Raw genomic sequence first — 21017 nt, 5'->3', positions numbered from 1 at the left:
TTGTGTGTGTAGGCCACATGAACACTGCCTAAAACTTTGGAAATGAAATAAAATAGCACCCCCTTATACAGGGATTACTATGTGCCAAGCATTGTTGAACTAGTTTACATATGTTAATCAATGTAATCTCCACAAAGAAACGCTGAGCTAAATCATGAGGCATCTCCATTTTATAGATTAGAAAACTGAAGTCAAAAGTGTGACTGAGTTCTCCAACAAGAGTTGGTGGTATAGCTGGCCTTGAACCCAGGCCATCTGGCTCCAGATTGCCTTTCTCTGACCTCAATGGGGCTGGACCTCCTCAAGGTTTCCTTCTGACATAAAGGAATTTAGAGCAGCAGGAGGCAAGCAGAGGCATTTGGTGAGGGTGGGGGGGGGGGACAAGGAATTGTGTTCCACAGAGAGTTGGCAATATATATAGCTGATTGGCTGACTGATAAGGATGGAATGGGGTTTGGAGAATTGCATATTCTCATGAAATAAACATGTGATTATGACCTTCCAAAAGTGACAGAAACTATTCAAACTATCCCATTTTTCTTTTCTCCGTTTTCAGCCTTCACTGTAAACTGTGCTGTCCTGACAGAATCTTGCTTAAAATGGGCTATGTCTTTCCAAGGACTGAATAAATACTCAACACATATAACCTGGGAAGCAGGGATACAGCCACCTTTGGGAATATCAAAAAGACAGTTTTGCTGCTTGAAAAGCCTACAGCATCTTACATGAGCCCTCCCTCACCTTTTTTTTCTTAAGTCCAGAAATATTAAATAAGATTTGCCAAAAGCCACAGGATTTAACATCTTCCATACAAACTCAATAGACCTTACTCACAATGGGTACAGTTCCCTGTCTCAAATGGCACACCTATTCAAGAGACTACAAAGAGTGGTAACCAGCCAGGTGCCCATGGCTCACACCTATAATCCTAGCTACATGGGAGGTTGAGATCAGGAGGATCACGATTTGAGGCCAGGCTGGGAAAAATCGCTCGTGAGACCCCCTCTCCAAAATAACCAGAGTAAAATGGATTAGAGGTGTGGTTCAAGCAGTAGAATGTCTGCTTTACAAGTGCAAAGCCCTGAGTTCAAACCCCAGTCGCACCAGAAAAAAAAAAAAGGGAGAGAGAGAGTGGTGCCTTGATTACACTTTGTAATCTAACTTAAAATTATCTTCCTGGTATGGGGTTGACAGAGTGGCTCAAGAGGCAGAGTAATCTGCCAAGCAAGTGTGAGACCCTGAGTTCAAACCTCGGTACCACCAAAACAAAAATTTTCTTCCTGGCTCAAAACAATCTTCAGTGTGTTTTATGGTAGATCTAGACCTTTTAAGATCAAGTCATTCATTGGTGAGAAGATATCAAGGCTTCAAATGTGCAAAACTATGTCTCTTAACAGACTTACAAAGAAATAGTCAATAGACCTCATTTCTACAATGACTCACACTGGTGTCACTTCTTCAGAGCAAGTTAATTACCTTTCCCAAATGGCAGCAAATGCCTTTAGCAAAGATAGCAAACATAAATGCCAGCCTGATTCCTGCCCAAGTTAACACAAAGTAATCCTAAGAATAATCGTGACAGCTATCGCTTATGCAATGTTTACAATGTGGCCAATACTATTCTGAGAACTTAAAGTATGAAATGTCTCTTAATCCCCACGGAAATTCTACTTTATGAATGACGAAACCGAGCCACAGAGAAGGTAAATGGTTTACTCAAGGCCACACAGCTAGCTCACGGTAGGAATTCTAAGAGGCAGTCTGTCTCCAGAGTCCACACAGGTAACCACTGACTCACGCTCCTTCTGGAAATCCAAATTAATGCTGCTCAAAGTTCCAAGAGGCCATTATTATTAAAATGCTCTGAAAATAAACACTGATCATTTACTTAGAGATATAATTCACTTCAGAGATTTTACTTGACAAAAAGAAATAACAGAGGCCAGAAGCTACCACGACATTATTTCACAAAGTTAAAACATTACCTCTGGTCTCTAATCCTTGCTTATAATCGCAACACCACATGGTCTGTTGCTTGAAAGTGCTTTAAAATGTCCTTCTGCTATAATTGGAACCAGCTTCAACCTTAAAATTGCCTTGTGTTTTCTATAAATGAAAAGCAGTTGTGAACTCCAAGGATTCGTGATTTTGCTGGCTTTGCTTATCTATTAAATCACGGGTCTGATTTCTCTTCTTAGCTGCAGACAGATCAATTCTTTTTCTAAATGAAATCTTACAGACAATTCCAACCTATGCAATTGAACAAAGTGTGTGCTTTGGTTGAAGTGGTGGGGGAACCTCCTGCCCTCCACCACCCACCTCAGTTTCTCCTGAAGGTCCCTAGACCCCTAGAGTCTTGGAAGCACATAATGAGACAGAGTGGGCATTAATTCAGCATCCCTTAGACCTCTGGCCTGAGGCTATACCCCATGGTGTCCTTTGACCTTATACCAGAAGACCTCACAGGATCTTAACTCTTCTGGAGACTGAAGAAGAGGAAACTTCACAAACAGCTGAAAAGGCTATGCTCAATGCTCAGTGAAACAGAAATGGGTCACAGAAGCACAAAATAAGGTCATCGCCAACTACAAAGTGCTGCTGGAGTGTGGACAGCAATCAGACATGCCTAATAGGAAGCAAACATTTTCTTCAATTATTTCTGTGTGCACTGGAAACACAAAGCAAAAATTCACTTACATTCACTTACAGACAATAAGGTAAAGGACTGTGGTTATAATGCAGGATAAAGAAAAACTGGTAAGCCCCAACCAACAACCATAACAAACCTGTTAACCATGTAGCATGTCCCATTGAGTGGTCAGTGTGCAGCCAATGCCAAGTGACTATTCTTACAGATGCAAATAAAAAAATTAGAATTTACATGTTAATTTTAAAATAGTTTCAAGTGCTGTTCTCCACTGGGAAAATAGCAAAGTAGTTCCCAATATTCCAATGCTGTCACTGCCAGGTACCATGTGTCCAGGTCCCTCACAGATCCCCTTGGATCACTTTTAACAGTTTCTGTGTCATCCCTCCCACTCCAAAGTCAATGGCCAAACCAATGACCATTAGGCAGGGGAGCATGAAAGCCCATCTCCTTTGCCTAGGGTGGGTACTGATCCTCCACCATCTGCAACAGGATCAGGTTAAAGCCACTATTTTTCAGGACTTTGCTTGAGCTGGCACTCCTGCTTGGCTTCCTCCTGGCTTTGTCCTGTTTCCTTTTCCTGTTCCCCTAGGAGCACTTCCTTTAAAATCTCTTGCACAGGAATGTGCATCTCAGAGTCTGCTTCTGAAAATCCCCACCTATAACAGCCCATTACCCAGTTCACCATTACTTCAAATTGGCCAGGCCTGAGGCATCGTAGCCAGAACCCAGCCAACAGTTCTGGTGTGCAGTTAAATAACCCTTGCCACACCCCTTTCCTCCCACAAATACGCCCATAATCTTTAGCCTAAATTGATTTTATTTCACAAGAAATGTGGGACCTTAAACATAATAGTATAAAGTCTTGGTGAAGAAGAATCTACAGAATATGTCATAGCTAGGTCAAGTTAATCTTAAAAAATACTTTTCTGTCATTTAGTAGTGTGCTCTCCTTACTAAGAGGGGCATAAATAATTTACATAAATCTTTATGGAGTGGAATTGGTCCTGGGTTTTGTATGTTTCTTAAAGGCGGGTACTTTGCAGCACCAAGGAGTTATAATTCAAAACATAAAATTGCACTATCGGTGAAAAGAATTAGGGTAAATCTGCATGTATATTAAGGTATACCTTGAAAATTGCCTTTTCAATCAAATTCCTTATAGGAGCATAATTTCTTGAAATTTTCCTAACTGTATGGATTTTTTGTGCAGCAAAAAAATCCCTAGGTTCCTTTAGATTGTGCTTACTCTGTGTCCATCCCTTGGATGCAAACTACAATAAACCCAGTAAGAATTTGATAATGTAGAAGGGACCGGCTTTCTGTCACTGTACACCTCACATTTCACAGACACACAGGAGCATGGCTTACCTTTATTCCCAGGGCTTCTCCGGAAATGACAGCAATTGTCACACCATCCTTACTGGGTTTAGGGATTTCTTCACTTTTCAGTTCCTGGTACTGAGGCTCCACCATCTTCTCTGAGCTTCTCAAGTTAACCCATAGTTGTAATCCATGGGCTGGCTCCTCTGAGCAAGGCATTTCAGCATGTAGAATGCCCCGGCCTGCAGTCATCCACTGAAAACACCAAACCAACAAAAAGGAAAATGTAACTCAGCTCCTTCAATTCTGCAGATGGGACAATTACAGCACCATCACCAAGTGAGGCATCTTGCAGGTGATGCTGGCAGAGTCCTCGTGAGAAATAGCAAACATCAGTGACGACTGCTCAAGCTCTTTCCAGTTTTCTAAATGCTTCCTCATTTGAAATCAAAGCATCAGAACTGAAATTCGTGCAAGTGGAAGAATCCTCTCTGTGATATCCCCAAGTCTTAGCTTAAATTCCAAGATGGGGAGTTGTAGACAGGTAGTATATTGGGTTGTGCTCCTGGGACATATGATTAAGTGAAAAAAAAAAAAAGCAGTGTTGGGCAGGAGAGAAGCCAAGCAGCAATACAGTCACAACACAGGCCTAAGCCAATCCAACAGGGAGCTCTAGAGTTGGGATGAACTTTCAGGATTTTCCCAAGTTGAGGGAAGGTGATCAGGCTTTTATATCCATCCCAACGTCAGCAAGCCATTGATCATAGGCCACCACTGAGTAGGAAACACACTTTTGGGAAAGGCAATTTCCTGCCACAGTGCAGTTCCCAGGGAGGGATGCAGCAAGAGCCATCAGCAGACAGTATGGCCACCAGCTGGAGGATGCATGTGCGGGTCAAAACACACATGTGGAGGCCCTCAGAATCCACTACACTGCAGGTGGTTGACTTGTGCCTCTGGTTGCTCAATTCCAGTAATGGAGCCCCCACTACTTTGAGAAATAACAACTTGCCTCCAGTGTTGAGCAGATTTTTAAGTGTTTATTTATTTCTTTATTAAGAGCATATTAGAGGCCAGCTCCAGACACTAACCTCAGAATCTGGGGATGAAGGGATAAATATGATAGATATATTTCCTGCTCGTCTTAGCTTAGGTTCTCCCATAGAAGATCCTGAAACAAAGACCTATCTGCAGGTAGTTTATTTGAAAAGTGATGCAGAAAGCAAGAGTGAGGGAGTCGGGGAGAGTGAGACAGGCAAGGGAGAAAGCCAAAGCAGGGTGTTAAACTGAGTGGTTTACACTGTGGACACCTGGGATTCATTCCCACTGAGGACCAAGTAGATAGACTTTGGAATGATTGCATAAAGGAGAGAGGAAGCTAGGGCATTTAGATCCCAATTCCCATCCCTCAGTGACCAAGAGTTCCCATGAAGTGTGAAATCCCTGGCACATCCAGGCTGCCCAGATCATGGGCTGGAGAAAGACCTCAGGGAGAGTATCAGCACTGGAACTGGAGTGCTGTGTACACACATGGGAACTGCCACCACCCAAATTCAGACATGGGCAGGCCATCAACAGCATCTTCCACCCTGCCCTTATAGAGGGAAAGATCCTCAAAGAAACAATTGCACAATATAATTCTTCACATTGTGCTTGGACTTGTGAATGACAGGGTTCTATGACAGCACAAGAAATGGCTCAAGTCACCTTACCTGATGGTGCAATCTTCAGGCTGAGACCAAAACAGAGTAATAACTGTCTAAGGGAAGGGGAAAAGGTAGACAATTTCCATACACAGTACACAGAAGGATGCAAAAAAGGCCCTGAGACAAGAACCTAAAAGAGGGCTGGCACATATTTTAGAGATGTTTTTCCCTTCACTAAGTCTAAATAAATTTTTGTCTATCTAACAGTTGATAAGACTGATTACAGCTTCTAATGTACAGATCCATTTTTTTCTATCTGGCAATAGCTATTGGTGTTCCTCAAAGACATCTCCCCATTTTAAACATTTTTCTGTTTCATGAACAGTTCATCTCCCCATATTTTCGATGTCTTTGTTAACCTTTTAGATACTATGTAGTTTGGCAATACCATTCTTAAAATGGCCTGTCCATTGGATTTGGAAGGGAAAACAGGGCTCTCTTTCTGTCCTCACCATTTACTAACTCTGGCAGCATGGGAATCTTTTTATTTTTTAACACCTTTAAATTCCTGTCCCCTAATTTTTTTGTGTGTGTCGGGGTAGTGCTGGAGTTTAAACTTAGGGTCTTGCCTAGGCAGGTACTCTACCACCTGAGCTATACCCCCAGTCCTTTTTGCTTAAGTTAGCTTTCAAATAGGGTCTCCTCCTAAGCAGCTGGGATGGCAGGTCTGCTACCATCACCAACTTATTGGTTGAAATGTGGGTCTCACTAACTTTTTGCTCAGGCTGGCCTTGAACTGCTATCCTCCTGATCTCTGCCTCCCAAGTAGCTGAGATTACAGGCATGAGCCACCTGGTCTGAACTCTTATCCCCTCATTTTTAAAATTATAAAAATTATACTTATCTTACAAATATGAAAATGATGAATAAACTGAAAGAAACTATGCAATCATTATCCTAAACAAATGTGAAGGGTTTTTTTTTAATTTGTTTGTTTTGAGACAGAGTCTCACTATGTAGCCCAGAATGGCCTCTAATCTAACTCATGGTCTTCCTGCCTCGGCCTCCCAAGTGCTAGGTTTATAGGCATGTATCACCATGCCCAGCTCACACATGTGAAGTTGTAATAGTAGAAATGTTGGCCAGCACCTCATGTGTATGTCTGCAGAGGCAGTCTTATGGTGCAAATGACAGAAGTCACCACTTCCACGATCAAGACACCTAGTAATCATGTCTACCTTTCTAGACAGAAACATTTTATGTTCTGCTCCAGTGAAAGATTACTGTTGATTTTTTTCACCATGACTCTGTCCTTTTGTTTTTCATCTTTTAACTTTATGTTCATTGAAATACCATTATTCAAGTATGTGCATTTATTATCCCTAAGATATATAAATAATCCCAGAAAGTACCTGATACAGAGCTCCTGCTTAGAAAATTGGCAAAGACCATCAAGCTTTCCCCACGGATTTTAATGGTGACGCATCTCAGAGAAGATTAATATGGTGCACAAGTCTGAGACTTAAGTGACAACACCTAACCCAGCAAATGAGTTGGAATGTAAATGGTAAATTGTGTCAAATGCAGCAGAAAGGTCTAGAAAGATGAGGACTGAAACAGTTGCTGAATTTGGAAATTGGATCGTCACAGCTTCAGGAAAGGTTTGGAAAGGAAGTGCTGAGAGACCATCTCTGATTTCAGTGAGTGGAAGAATAGAATGGAAGAAAAGGAAGTTGAGACTCTTGGTTACTCTTTTGAGAAATGAAAGAAAATGATTAGGTAAGGCTAAGAAGTGACTGAGGGGTCAGAGAACACACGAGAGAGGAACATAAGAAGCCTGTGTCAATTTCCAGGCTGAGTGGAAGAATCCATAGAAAGGGTGAAGTCGGAGATAAAACACCCAGAGGGCAGAAAGGGTGAAGGTTCTGGAAATGGGTGGGATCAAGCATATACACCCAAAGACAACAAAACCATGGGAAAGTCCTTGTCTTTGGCCATACCTGCAGGTCTCCTGGGTTCATTTTACCAACATGTCCACAGAAGTCTTCATGGGCCATGCTGCCTCCTTCCAGAAGGTAAGATACCTTTAAAAAAGCAAACAGAAGAAAAAGTTGGTCCTTTGCCCATTTTTAAGTCAGTTTGTTTGTTTTTCATTTTGTTTTTTTTTAATTTATTTTTTTATTATTCATATGTGCATGTTTTTCATTTTGTTTTGGGTTTTTTTTTCTGTTGACTTATATTAGTTTCTTATGTATTTTGGGTATTTATAACCCCTTATCATGGTTTGCAAAATATTTTCTCCATTTCAGGTTGCTTTCCCATTTAAAAAAGAAATTGGAAAAAGGACATGAATTAGACATTTTTCCGAAGAAGACATACAAATGGCCAATAAGTATAGGGGAAAAGTGATCGGCATCACTAATCATCAGAGAAATGCAAATCAAAAGCACAGTGTGATAAACACCTTGAATGTATACAATTTTGCCACCAATATAAAGGTGGGGGAAAAAGACAAAGTATTAGGTAATTGTGAAGAGTTGATTGATTTTTTCCACCAAAGATTTGTTGAGGAAAATTTCAAGAATAACTAAGACAGTAGGGCAAGCTGAGGGAATGATTCTCAGTGACAAGGCCACACTAGCTGCCCATGTGGTATCTTTGAAAAACTTCAAATAGGTGTCCCTTCCTCTCAGAAGATGTAGCCCTGTCATGCCAGAGCTAACAGCCAGTTAGAGGAAGCCCTCAGCCCAGTAGATGATAGCTCTGCCATGGTGGGTCTTGGAGCTCAGGGGGAAAGAGAGTCAGCTCCTGTTGAAATAGCAGGGCCCCTCTTAGCAAAGTCTGGTTTGCACAGGTGTATGGGAATGACACATCTCAGCTCTCCACATCTTCTCCTAAATGCTGATTTGGAAAATCCGAAGGAAACATTTCTGGCACCAGGCACACAAATTCACTAAATGCTCAATAAATGTCTATGAAATACATCAGATGAATTCATAAAAAGTCAACTTTTCCAGACTTAAATCCATACTAAATCTAAAACTGGAAGATTTACTATGGCTACTACTCATATGCGGCTGCCTAAGTTTTTTGTTGTTGTTTTTGGTTGTTTTGTTTGTTTTTTGGGTGGCACTTGGGGTTGAACTGAGGGCTTTGCACTTGCTCTAGCACATGAGCCATGCCCTCAGCCCTTTTTGCTTTTGGTTATTTTTGAGATAGGGTCTCACATTTATGCCCCAGGCTAGCCTGAAGAGTAAACCTCGTATTTATACTTCCTGCGTAGCTGGGATGACAGACATATGCCACCACATCACGCTTTGATTGAGATGGGGTCTCACAAACTTTGAGGCCCAAGTAGCCTCAAACCTTGATCCTCCTAATCGCCATCATCCAAGTAGCTAGGATTACAAGTGTTAGCCACTGCACCAGGCTTAAGTTTTAATTAATTAAAATTAAATGATATTAAAATTTAGCTCCTCAGTTGCACCAGCAACATTTTGAATACTCAATAGTCCCATGTAACTAATTACTACCATAACAGATACTGACAATTATAGAATATTTCTATCTTTACATAAAGCACTATTAGACAGTGTGATTTACACAGATGAATTTGAAAATAAGCAGTCAGCAATGGTAGGCATTTTGTCTGAGTAGAAAAGCCTAAAAAGCAGAAGAAAATGAAGCCTCTCTTATTTCATTAATTTAGCATCAAAAAATCCCAATTTAAGGCTATTGTGATTATCATAGAAAACAAAGATTAAAGACACATCGAATCTTAGAAATTTTAAGTCTTAGGAAGATAGTAACATTATTATTTGAAATGTACAATTTACCACTGGAAGCTTAAAATGCTGTTTGTGTGTCAAGATAAAAGGCTCTCTTTGTTCCATCTATTCAGATTTGACAACCTGTTTTGTTCAATTTGCACACATTTGTGTAATTCATCTGTAACTCCTACAAGAATTACCAATCAGCCTAAACAGTTGAGAAAGGCATGTGCAAAATGTTTATGTGCACACCGCATTTGGCTCCTCACTTCAGCTCCTCAGTTGCACCAGCCACATTGAGTCTCAATAGCCCCATGTAACTAATGGTTACCATAATGGATAACGCAGATTATAGATCATTTCTATCTTCACAGAAAGCTCTGTTTGACTGTGATCTACATAAATGAATTTGAAAATTAGCAGCCAGCAATGGTAGGCATCTTGTCGGAGTAGAAAACTCTAAAAAGCAGAATGACAACATCTAACAGTTATGTTATTGAATGAATTTTTTGTATCCCAATGCTTTGTTTAAAGCTTAATATGCTTATCATTTTTAATCTTGGAAATTTCCCTTCAAAATTTTATGAACCAGAAAATGCAATCCCAACATCTATTGTTATGTAGCCAGGCTTAATTTTCACTATAGTCAACCAAATATAACAGTTTAAATCAGTAAGTATTTTAAGAGAGTAAATTATGCTTGTTGTCAACTTCCCAAACTAAGAACTTTTACCAATTCCCTAAAACACAACTCTCTGAAACCACAAAAAGAAACAGTGAAAATATTCTTACATCTAAAGGAAGAAAAACCAAAAAAAAAAAAATGCCCAAGAGGTAAGAGAAAATACAAAGTTCCCAGCCATCAGATACTGCTGTTTTACGTGCATAATAATTTCTCCCTGTATATAAAAACCCCTCAAATATGTTCAGGACAGATTGTTTTTGTAGTTTATGTTTTTGTAAAATATAAAAAGTAGACCTAACTAGTCCTTTTAATATAAAAATTCAAAAAGTCATTTTATAAGTCATTAGATGACAATGTTTTTTAAGATCATTTTTCCTATACATTTGTGTTTGGGGATATCATTGTCGGTCACCAATTTTAAGGTTTTAAAACTATGATAATATTTTTTAAATAATAAGAAGGTAAGTTCCACAACATCCCTTTATAAATTCACTGAACAAATATTCATCAATGTTCCAAGTACCATGTTGGGAGATAAAAACAAAAAATGTGAATTGTCTTCATGAAGCTTATATTCTCATGGGAAAGACAAACAGTGAATAGGAAGTAAAACAAGGCATGAGCATCCCACGTGTTAGTATAGGGCATTGTGAAGACAGGCAGGTACTTAATTCATGCTTTTATGCAAGGTGGGAGACCTTCTCAGACCTTCCTTTCTCAAGCAAGGGAGACCAGAAGGAAGGATGGGAGTGTGGCAAAAACCAAGACAGTGATGATGGTAGGCAAGAAAGATATTCCAGGCATACATGAAAGGCAAGAAATAAGAAAGAACAGGACTCATTTAAGAATGGGGATGGTCCTAAAAATTAAAACTAATAATAGCACTATCCTAGATTTATCCATATCCTGAGCCTCCAACTGCCATATCCTGACTTATACCCTGTAACCACTGCTCCATAAGCCACACCTGATTAAATCAGGGTAAGCCCTTCCACAAAGACTTAGGGAGAACTTGTGCTCCCTTCATATGGAGGGTACTCCATTCACGTTAACGTGCCTCACCTCTTGCTGTACCTCCCCTTCCCCTTCCTAGCGAGGTGAACTTGAAAGAAGAAACTGAGATTGTTGAGCTCCTTTCCCCTTCCTCTTAGGAGTCTACTTCCCACAGAAAGCAACTGTCCTCTTTGGCTATTTGCCTCTGTGAGGGGGACCAGCTCCAGGGCAGTGGCTGTGGTCCAGCACAAGTAGTGAGATCTGAGTGTGTCTCCCTTATGTCCAGGCGCAGTATTTAGAAGCTGACCTGGCTGCAGATATAAGCCACCTTCTCCAATATCAGCTTTATCAGAAATAAAGATATATTTTTGCCTGCCCTGTTTCTTACTTTTTATCTTCTCAACTGGTTGACAATTCAGGCTGGGAACCAAGTCATTATTATGCTTCCTCATACCCAAAACCAGGGCAATAAAAGACCTCCTAGAGTCATGTTGTTGAAGTCTTATATTGTAGACTTATAATAAATAAACCCTCCTCTTCTTGAGCTAAATGTATTGGATACCAGTTTTTGAAGCCAACTATTTATAGACCGCTTACTCTACTGCAAATCAGGGCTGCAGGACAGAAGACCCTCTATGTTTCATTCTGCAGGACAATGTTGTTGAGGTTTACTGTGTGCAGAACAACCTAGGCAGAACCTTAACCCAGCAGGTGACAGGCAGGTGGCTACAGAAATTGGAGGTTCTAGGTTTTAAGTCTCAAAGCCACACTTGGGAACTTGCTATGGTATTGGCGACAGTGCAACATTGGCACAGGTATAGAGGAGAGCCATTTTCATGGGAAATTAATATTTGATAACAGCATTTTTAAATCATCAAGACAATCAAGCAGTTTACAATAAACAGTATTAGAATTATTGACTGAGCATATGAGAAAGTAGAGAAAGCTCCCACTACATACAATAACATGTTCCAAATGGATGAGTTAAATGTAAATAATACACTTCCAAGTTTTAAATCTAATGAGACAAATGTAATACAAAATATCACACAAAACTATTCTTTGCAATATTTATTTAACAGCAAAAAGACAGGTACAATCTAGAAGAAGGATTAATAGGGACCCTTAACTAAATTATGATACAGCCATACAAGAGAGAACTATGCAACTGCTTAAAAATAATATAGAGCTGTATTTATTGACACAGAAAAAATGAAATATTATTTAGCTGAAAAAGCAGATTAAAGAACAACAATTCTATTTTTAAAGGGTTAAATACAACAGTGCATTTAAATGGTTCATTAAATAAAAATTTTATTCAATCACTTTTAGTATACATGGAGATGCCCAAATGAACACATACAAAAATATATATATTAAAAAAAACACAAAACAGTGGCCATCTCCAGATGGTAGAATTGCAAGTATGTTTTATTTTCTTTCCACTATCTGGTAGTTTGAAATTTCTGCAATAGTAATTTACTGGCTTTTTTTTTTTTACAACAGAAACACCTTTTTTAATTTTGAAAATAAAAAGATGCTTTCCCTAGTGGATGAAAATAAGTAATATACTTTATTCTATATAGATGCTTGTGAAAGAATATCTGTTCCCTGCTTAGGTGAACAGGGCCGGACAGAAAGGTAGGGAGACCTAAGAGAAACAGTAAGATTAAGAAGGATAACGTATTACATAAGAGAACAATGTAGCTCCGACTACCATGTGTTACCAGGTAGAAAGGACTTGTAATTTTTTTATGGTGGGCACTTATGTCAGAAAAGGAATAAAGAGTTTAGGATCCAATACAAAGCTTCAAAATGTTAAGTGGACAGATAGCAAGCTTCCGAATTTCAAAGAACCAGTTAAACAATAAGACGGTCTAAAATTGCTCTCCTGTTCCTGCTACACATTCTTTTTTAATTAAAATAATTACATAAGAAAAGCAATTTCCATTCTGTTTGGGCCTTAGTTCTTCTTTGGGCTCTCAGAGGAGTCCCTTTCAAATTATACTCATTTCCATTCCTAAATATTTTTCAATTATCCAAGCCTAAAGGCTTTCAGGTTGCTAATTATCAAAAAAATATGTCAGGCAAGTTAAAAAATAAATTATGATGAGTATGACTCATTTAAACATGAAAATTTAAGTGGACACTAAGAAAGGATTTTTTTTTCAAATTTGATTTTAAGGAGCAATTTCAAATTGTTCCCAGAGATTAAGGAAACAGTCATTCCCGCCCCCATCCCTTTTTTTCTCCCATTGTGGACCTAAATCCCTGGTAATACAAAAGTAAAAATCATTTCTCCCTACCTAAGTATTATAAAATTTGAATTAGAAACATCTGGTCAATGAAGCTTTACTGAATGTATAATGCCTACCTTCTACTACTTAAAACAAAAGCCTGAGGAACCAAGGAAACCACTGACATTTTATTTATTATAATCTTTTAGTTTGTTTATAGTTTTGCTAAAGCGCTGTAAATGCTAGACTGAGGCCTTACATGTGAATTAATGCCTATAGAAGCTTTTTGTAAAAAAACACTTAAGCAGTACTTCTGAGAGCTGACACAATCCAGATGATTTTGTTAGGGCATTACATAATCACAAACACCTGGAGAATTGCCATGGGTGGTTGATGAATTGTGAGTGTTATGTTTAAACTCAAGAGTTGTGTGTGTGTAATTAAGTAAGAAATTTGTAATCTGAACCAGGTGTTTTCTTAACGCACTTGACGTGCTTCTTGGTCTTGCTTCCTGCTTTCCTCCTTCTAGTCCTTTCCATGGGTCTTTGCTAAATGTTTTTGCTTCCTTGTCAGTTCGTATTTCTTTCTGAGTTTGTGTCTGGAGGGAGAAAGACACAAACCCACAATAGCGATGAAAGAAAAGTGTCACTTGCCATGTGAAATTTAGAAAAGGTATACCTCAAGGAACTATAAATTAATTATGAAGAATGAAAAACAAGAGAAAAAAACATAGTTTGTTGTTTCTTTCCAGCTGGTATTTAGAAAGAAGAGTGTGGGTACCTCATCCCATGTTTGGTAATAAGATGCAAGACTATCCTTTAAAGCAAAATGTTTATAATATAGGGAAAACTATGTTTTCATTTCACTTCTTTTTGCCCTAAAATGGTGGCCATTTTTTCTGTTGGTAACTCGGTAGGAAAAAAGAGAAAAACAAAAACATGAGTTGAGGTCATGGCTGATGAGAGAAGCCAGAAAGGAACATATTGCATAATAGAAGCTGCTAACTGGTCCTCAAGGACAGAAACATCATGTTTGAATCCATACACTTAAGGACCCAAGTTATTTTACAAAAACATTGTAATGACTTGAGCAATCACTCAGAAATCTGAAAAATCACCCTACTAAATTGATTCATCCAATCCTAATCCCACATACACACCCTTCTCAAGTACCAAAAGGTGGTTTTAACAAAAAAGGCACACAGTTCAGGTGTTTAGCCAATAGACAAAGCCAAGTACTTTATAGCTCTACTGGATCCTACCTGGACATTTCTCTGACATTAACCTACAGAGGACTCCTGGCTTTACTGCCCTCTGCTGGTGAGGCTCTACGTTTAGAAACTAGTCAGGCTTTGGGGACCTGGTTGGAATCTTGGGTTTGCCATTTGCCAGGCATGAAATATAGAGTGAAGTCCTTTAATTTCTTGGAGGCTCCATTTACTCATATACAAAATGGTCCTAGAAGGTGACCTCATCGAGTGTGATGAAGACTAAATGAGGACATGTGTGCAAAGAGCCTGGCACCATCACATGTTCTAGAGTTAGCACATCCTTCACACCTACTTTGTGCAAAGATCCCATTTGTGACTTCTCCCTGAGGTCTCACTTGTGCTTCTCAGAATCTATTTCCCCCACCATTCTGATGCTTTGCTGCCTCACTTCATTCAGGCCTCTGTTCAAATGTAACTGCCCAAGTGAAGCTGCCCCCAATCAGCCTGTCTCATCTAATTTGTCAACCTATTTTTTATCCTCCTACTGTAATTTATTGCTTCTTCCTAGCTTTTTCACTAGGGGACACTAGATTCTAAAATTATTTGTTTATTCATTTATTGACTGTCTTCTCTAAGATAATATATGATCTCTGAAGGCAGGGACTTTTTAAAACTTATCTTCAACAGTGCCCAGGATGCACTAAAGACTTGTTGAATGAATGAACAAATGAAGTCTTGTATTTGCATAACATTTTAGCATTTACAAAGCAACTGATCCTGAGTTTATATCGTTATCTACACATTTTCAATGAACACATTACAGCCTGGTATGATTAAGTTTACATTATTAATAATAGCAGAACAAGGACTTAGATCAACATTTTCTGTCTCTGAGTATGAAACCATTTTCACTCTCCCATGTTGCGTCACAAATGCTGGTGCCATGTTGGCAATAATGTATGTGTGGCAAGCACAGTGCTTGCCTGAGAAGAGATCTGACAGGAATTGCAACAGCAGCCAGGACTATAGGGGTTTCATACACAGGTAACAAGGACTGTGCCAACATCTATGGCTTCAGGTAAATTGACCATCTTAGTGTTATTTTATGCAAAAGTGAAAATTCCTAAGTGAAAGAAAGAGATTGACCAAGGGTCCCAGATCATGGGGTCCTTCTTTGTGCAGACATTGGAGAGCTCTAAACCCAGTAACATCTAATTACAAAGAAAAAAACTGACTTATTTTCTTTATTTTATGTTGTTCCCATTTTCAAAAATCTCCAAAAGCTACCTATTTTCTTTTCCTTCTGATTAAAATTTCTGACTTGCACATCAAGGATCCGTGACAACTGTATTCACAAATCTTACTCAGACAAGCTGAATTGCAGACACTCTCAGGATCTTCCATCTGCTTCTAGAACCCCAGAGCCAACATGCCTCTTCAAACCCAAATCAGGATTCAACCTTTTGAGGTATCTCTTCAGACAAACTACTCCTGACTCTTCATGTAATCAACACCCCAGCTTCTTAACTTAGCGCAACCTACTTCCTGTGAAACTGTGGTAAAGGTGTTCACTTCCATTGTTTTACCTTCCAGGTTATATGGCAGAGGCTTCAAAGGAATGATTTACCAAAGTCTATGATTACTCAAATGTCCCTCCCACAAAAGTGTTCTATCTGCATTCAATGGAGAAAGTAGGTAAGTAGAACTACTGTTGCTTAAGAGAGCCCTCTGCTGACGGTGTGCTCATTATTTTTTTTCTTTTTTTACAATTAGGCCCCACCTAACCAGGTAGGTGTCTTGCTAATAGATCCACTGAGAAGTAAGTCTTCTAGCACACACATGGCAGTTTCTGTGTTTTCATGGATTGAGTGTCAGTGTGACCGGTTGCCATCCAGTCATCAAGGGACCAGCTATGTGGTGGTTTAAAGGGAGGTTATTTTTCTCAGCTCAGTCTCCAGTTTAAAACTGTCAAGGAAGATACCTGAAAATAAAGTTCCTGAATTGCCCTTTGCACACACGATCCTGAGCAGGCTTAAGGCTCATAGGGCTCTTACACGGGGATAGGTTTGAGGGACTTCTGTTAATTTTTCCTCTGTTTTTATATTTTGTGAAAATTTCATTTAATTAAGCAGATGACACCTTTATATGGGGGTTTTATAATTATGATTCCCTGATTCAACTCGTTGCAGGGATTTAAGTTCTCAAACTTTCAGTGAATGCATTCAATTGTACTTGGTTTTATTAGGTTAGGATTTTGGACTTTAAGAAGCAATAAAACATAAAAGAAATATTCTCATCTGAAAAAAAAGAAGCAATAAACACCTGGCAGCAGTGGCTCAGTCCTGTAATCCTAGTTACAGGCAGGGGTCAGAAGGATCTCGGTTCGAAGCCCCCTTGGGCAAAAATTTCAGGAGACCCTATCTTGAAAATATCCAACACAAAAAAGGGCTGGTGGAGTGGCTCAAGTGGTAGAACACCTGCCTAACAAACTTGAGGCCCTGACTTCAAAACCCGGTATGACCGAAAATTTAAAAAAAAAAAAATCAATACGACCTTTTAAGAGCGGGTCTGAGAGAAGAATGCCAATTATTTGTCTTCCTTTCATCTTTTTTAAAATAAACTTTTAATTTTGGAACAATTTTAGATTTACAGGAAAGTTATAAAGATTGTAGAGAGTTATTTCACGTGTATACTTCACCCAGCTTCTCCTACTGTTAACATATTAAATCTCCTCTGCACATCTGTCAACATTAAGAAACCAACTTGATACAATACAACTTTTTTTCACAATGTGTAAACTATTTTTAAGTTTTATTTTATTTTTAATTGACACATAATAATTGTACATATTTAGGGGTAAAATGTGATGTTTTGATACATGCATACATTGTGTAATGATCAAATCAAGGTAATTAGCATATCTATTACCTTAAACATTGATCTTTTTTGTGATGAGAACACTCAAAATATTCTTCTAGCAATTTTGAAATATACAACACATTATTTTTAACTACAGTCATGCTATCATGTAATAAACACCAGAAATTTATTCTTCCTAACTGTAAGACCAGATACACTACTGTTAGCTAAGGTATATGACTTATGTGGATCCCATCAGTTATTCCATCAGTGTCCTTTTTCTTCTCCAAGATTCATGTCATCATGTACTTTTAGTTTTTTCTATCTGTGGCAGGGTTTCACTCTTCTTTCTTTTCATGAACTCGATTGTTTTGGAGACTGCCAGTGAGGTATTTTAAAGAATGCCCTTCAGTTAGGCTGGTACAAACTTTTAAATTTAGATTGTGGAAAAGAACAAATAATCTATATGGTCATTTATAAAAGAAATGGGTTTCATTTTAACAATCAAAAAAGGAAGAATAGCAATAGCTAAATAAAGAACAATCTTGTAAACAAGACAAATTTATCTCCAAGGAAGACTCAATACTTTATTCATCATTGTCCTTTCTCTCATTGGCCTTCAGAGGGGAAAACATCATTACAAACTCAGAATGTGGAAGTTAGCAATCACTCACAAGGAACACAGTGATCATTCCTTCCCTACCCTCAGGGACCTACTGTGCTAGAAGGAGATAAACTACTAAAATATAAGATGAGAGGTGGGAAGGCTAAAGAGAAGTGCAAACAATCCCAGTGGAAGCAGAGTAGAAAGGTTCATTCTGATGAAGAATCCTGAGGAATGGGTGAATAATTCATGAAGAGGCATCCTCCCAGGAGGACCTTAAAAGATTAAAACATTGAGGAAAACCTGGGGTAAGGTGGAACAAAATGTCTCTAGAAGGAGAAGATGAAATTTTAAGTTAGAGTAAAGTCTCAAGAGCAATTAAAGTATGCATTTGTTGATTATCATGTTATTAGGTCATGAATGGTCTCCTTGTGGCTTCAAGAAGTAAAATGATTATCCTTAAATATCCAGGTACAACTAGCCTGATCCGTTTCCTCACTATACCAGTTCAGAGGAGAAGTGAGAGCATTGTTTTGCGCTAGCAGGTAGGGAAATTTGGATGTCTGACCCAGAAAGCATCAAATCCCACAGTAAGTGATAGCAGGAGTACTGGCTGTTCATAGTTCAGTGATCTATGTCACTCATGCAATGTCATTTCTAATAGTAATAAAACTCTTTTACTTATCTGAACATGTGAATGTATTGAGAAAACATCACATGTAAGAAAGGGAAGTTTGTTCCAAAGAGAGTAGTAGTACAGAAGAATGGACAAGTGTGGGCCTGGGATCAGACAAGCCTGCCAAATATTGTTCTGTATAGGTTATGTAAACTTGACAAATCATTTCTCTGAGCCTTAGTTTCCTCACCTGTTTAATGGGAGAATAATAATTCCTACTTTTCAAAGTGGTTGTGAGGCACAGAGTTATATATGAAGCTTCTCATAAATAGTAATTAATATAATTGTACAGAAAATGTTCAGGCTTAACCCTGCATGATCAGGCTCTTCATTTTTGTTTTAGTTTATGTTTAATTGACATGTAATAATTGCATGTGTTCATGGAGTATGGTGAGACTTTTAATACATATGTACATTGTGTAATGATCAAGTCAGGATATTAAGGAAATAAAATTGGTATTACTGACGACAATTGCCCCAACCAAATATGAATGAATAAAAGAAATATGGCATAGACATATGGAATACTATTCAGCTTTTCTAAAGGCCTCTATTTAAAACAAATTTTTTTGACTGGATAACTCTCAAGTAGCTTTGCTAACAGTGTTGAAGATTTGCATGAAACATTTTATCATGTAATGATCTCTGTTAATTTATTTTGGACTTAATTTTAGTCTCATTTGAAAAGGCTTTTTTTATTTAGTGACATGAAATAATATTTTAATGACAGGCTTTCAGTCCTTATTGTGTTTCCCCCCTCTCCACTGTTCTACTAAGAACTCTGGGAATGTAGACCTTAACGTGTGAATGCCTGGTTTCTAATTGTAAAGCAGTGTGGGTGGGATGAGTGGGAAAGTTTGTTGAGAATTAATTTGCACTACTGTCAAAGAATACTTCGGTTGAACTATCACTCTCCTCCATGTGACCTATGGTTACTGATACACCAGCTTTTAATTTTCTTGTGGAGGCTGTCCTGTGCTCTGTAGGATGTTTAGCAGCATCCCTGGCCTCTACCCACTAGATGGCAGTAGCACCCTCATTTGTGACAACCAGAAATGACATGGAAATAACCAAATGACCTGGGTGGGCAGAACTACCGCCAATTGAGAACCAATGACATGGACAATATTCTATAAAAAAGCTGAACTATTAGGCTCAAGATGACTTTATTTTAACACAATTGTGATAACTTTGTAGCTTCATATATAAAATAATAGCCATTGGTTCACAAGCAGAGATCAAGGCCTTGGAGGTCTTCTCCAATAACGGCCTAACCTACAACTTCAGATCTCATCACATTCCCCACACACTCTTACAAATAGTTTTTAAGCCCAACTCAGATGTTTCTGCTTCTTCCCAGTACCACACCCTCTACCTTTACCTCCACTGTCCGGGAGAATCAAATCTCACATATTTCTTAAGGCCTTACTAAATGGCCAAGTTTTTCCTGAAACCTCCCAGACCTTCTGTTTAAGTGACACCTTCTCCCCCAGAACATGAAACTTCTTCAATTGAACTATCTAATTCTTCCTGAATCATATTCTAATTTTGATGCAAACCAAAAGCCCTCTACCTCCACTCTAAACTCATGTGCAAACATACACACACATATACTCTTTTAAATTGCGTGGGACTCCCTAATGGTGCACTATGTTTTCAAAAGGAAGCTGCCCCTGGGTCATCTTCTCCATTAGGCACTGGCATGTGTTAGTTGACTAGAATAGAATGCAAACTTTTTTTTCTGGAGAGGGTGGACCCAAGTAGGAGGCCTCAGCAAGAATGAACATAAACAGTCTTGCCCACCTCCTCTCTTCACTCAGTAACCTTCCCTGTAAGTAATGCTACTAGTTTCTTAAGTGTTCTTTTAGATACAGCCTGTTCTATAATGATGTGTTCATTTTCTCTCTGAGCACCATCTTCTTTTGGTACTATAACATGTATTTTGCAACATTTTCTTTGCATAAGTGGAGTTCGTGGAAATCACCACTCATTAAAATAGTCTATCTTCCCCACAATAACACTGATAATAAACCATTAAAAGTAAGGCATAACTTTTGCTTTTATACAAATCCTTACACTACAACACAACAATTCTGTACCTTGTCTCTGTCACTTTCCAAATATCATGGAGTTTGTTCTATATTAGGACACACCACACTGTGACATTGGCCATGCAGTAAGCCATTATATGCACACTGAATTTAAACTACTGGCTCTCTAGATTAGTCAACTCGCAGTAAGGTGAGAATGCAAATGTGCCCCTTCTATAGTCAAAACCATAAGCCCTCTTCTTGGCTCCTTCATTTAAGGCCTCAGAGTGTCAAAAGGAGGCAAGACCAACAGGAGACTGTGGCTAAGCAGGTTTGC

At 38.7% G+C, this 21017-nt stretch overlaps 2 protein-coding genes across 9 annotated transcripts in view; one reads left to right on the top strand and one right to left on the bottom strand.

Moving 5' to 3' along the window:
- Positions 1-21017, top strand: part of Bmx (BMX non-receptor tyrosine kinase) — a 140154-nt gene that overhangs the window by 35651 nt on the left and 83486 nt on the right. The window contains exon 2 of the mRNA XM_074064446.1: positions 16105-16206. The gene's annotated coding sequence lies outside the window, so the exon portion shown is untranslated. The remainder of the gene's footprint in view (positions 1-16104; positions 16207-21017) is intronic.
- Positions 1-21017, bottom strand: part of Pir (pirin) — a 93280-nt gene that overhangs the window by 51740 nt on the left and 20523 nt on the right. For all 8 annotated transcript variants that reach the window (XR_012444660.1, XR_012444661.1, XM_074064450.1 and 5 more), the window contains 2 exons: positions 7617-7700; positions 4019-4225 (listed from right to left, as the gene is read on the bottom strand). Coding sequence is in view for 6 of the 8 variants with exons in the window: in XM_074064450.1 (XP_073920551.1) it covers positions 4019-4225; positions 7617-7700 (291 nt within the window). In the remaining 2 variants the exon portion in view is untranslated. The remainder of the gene's footprint in view (positions 1-4018; positions 4226-7616; positions 7701-21017) is intronic.

The sequence above is a fragment of the Castor canadensis genome, chromosome X, assembly GCF_047511655.1.
Source record: "Castor canadensis chromosome X, mCasCan1.hap1v2, whole genome shotgun sequence".
NCBI classification, from domain to species: Eukaryota; Metazoa; Chordata; class Mammalia; order Rodentia; family Castoridae; genus Castor; species Castor canadensis.
This window is presented reverse-complemented; position numbering and strand designations above follow the sequence as displayed.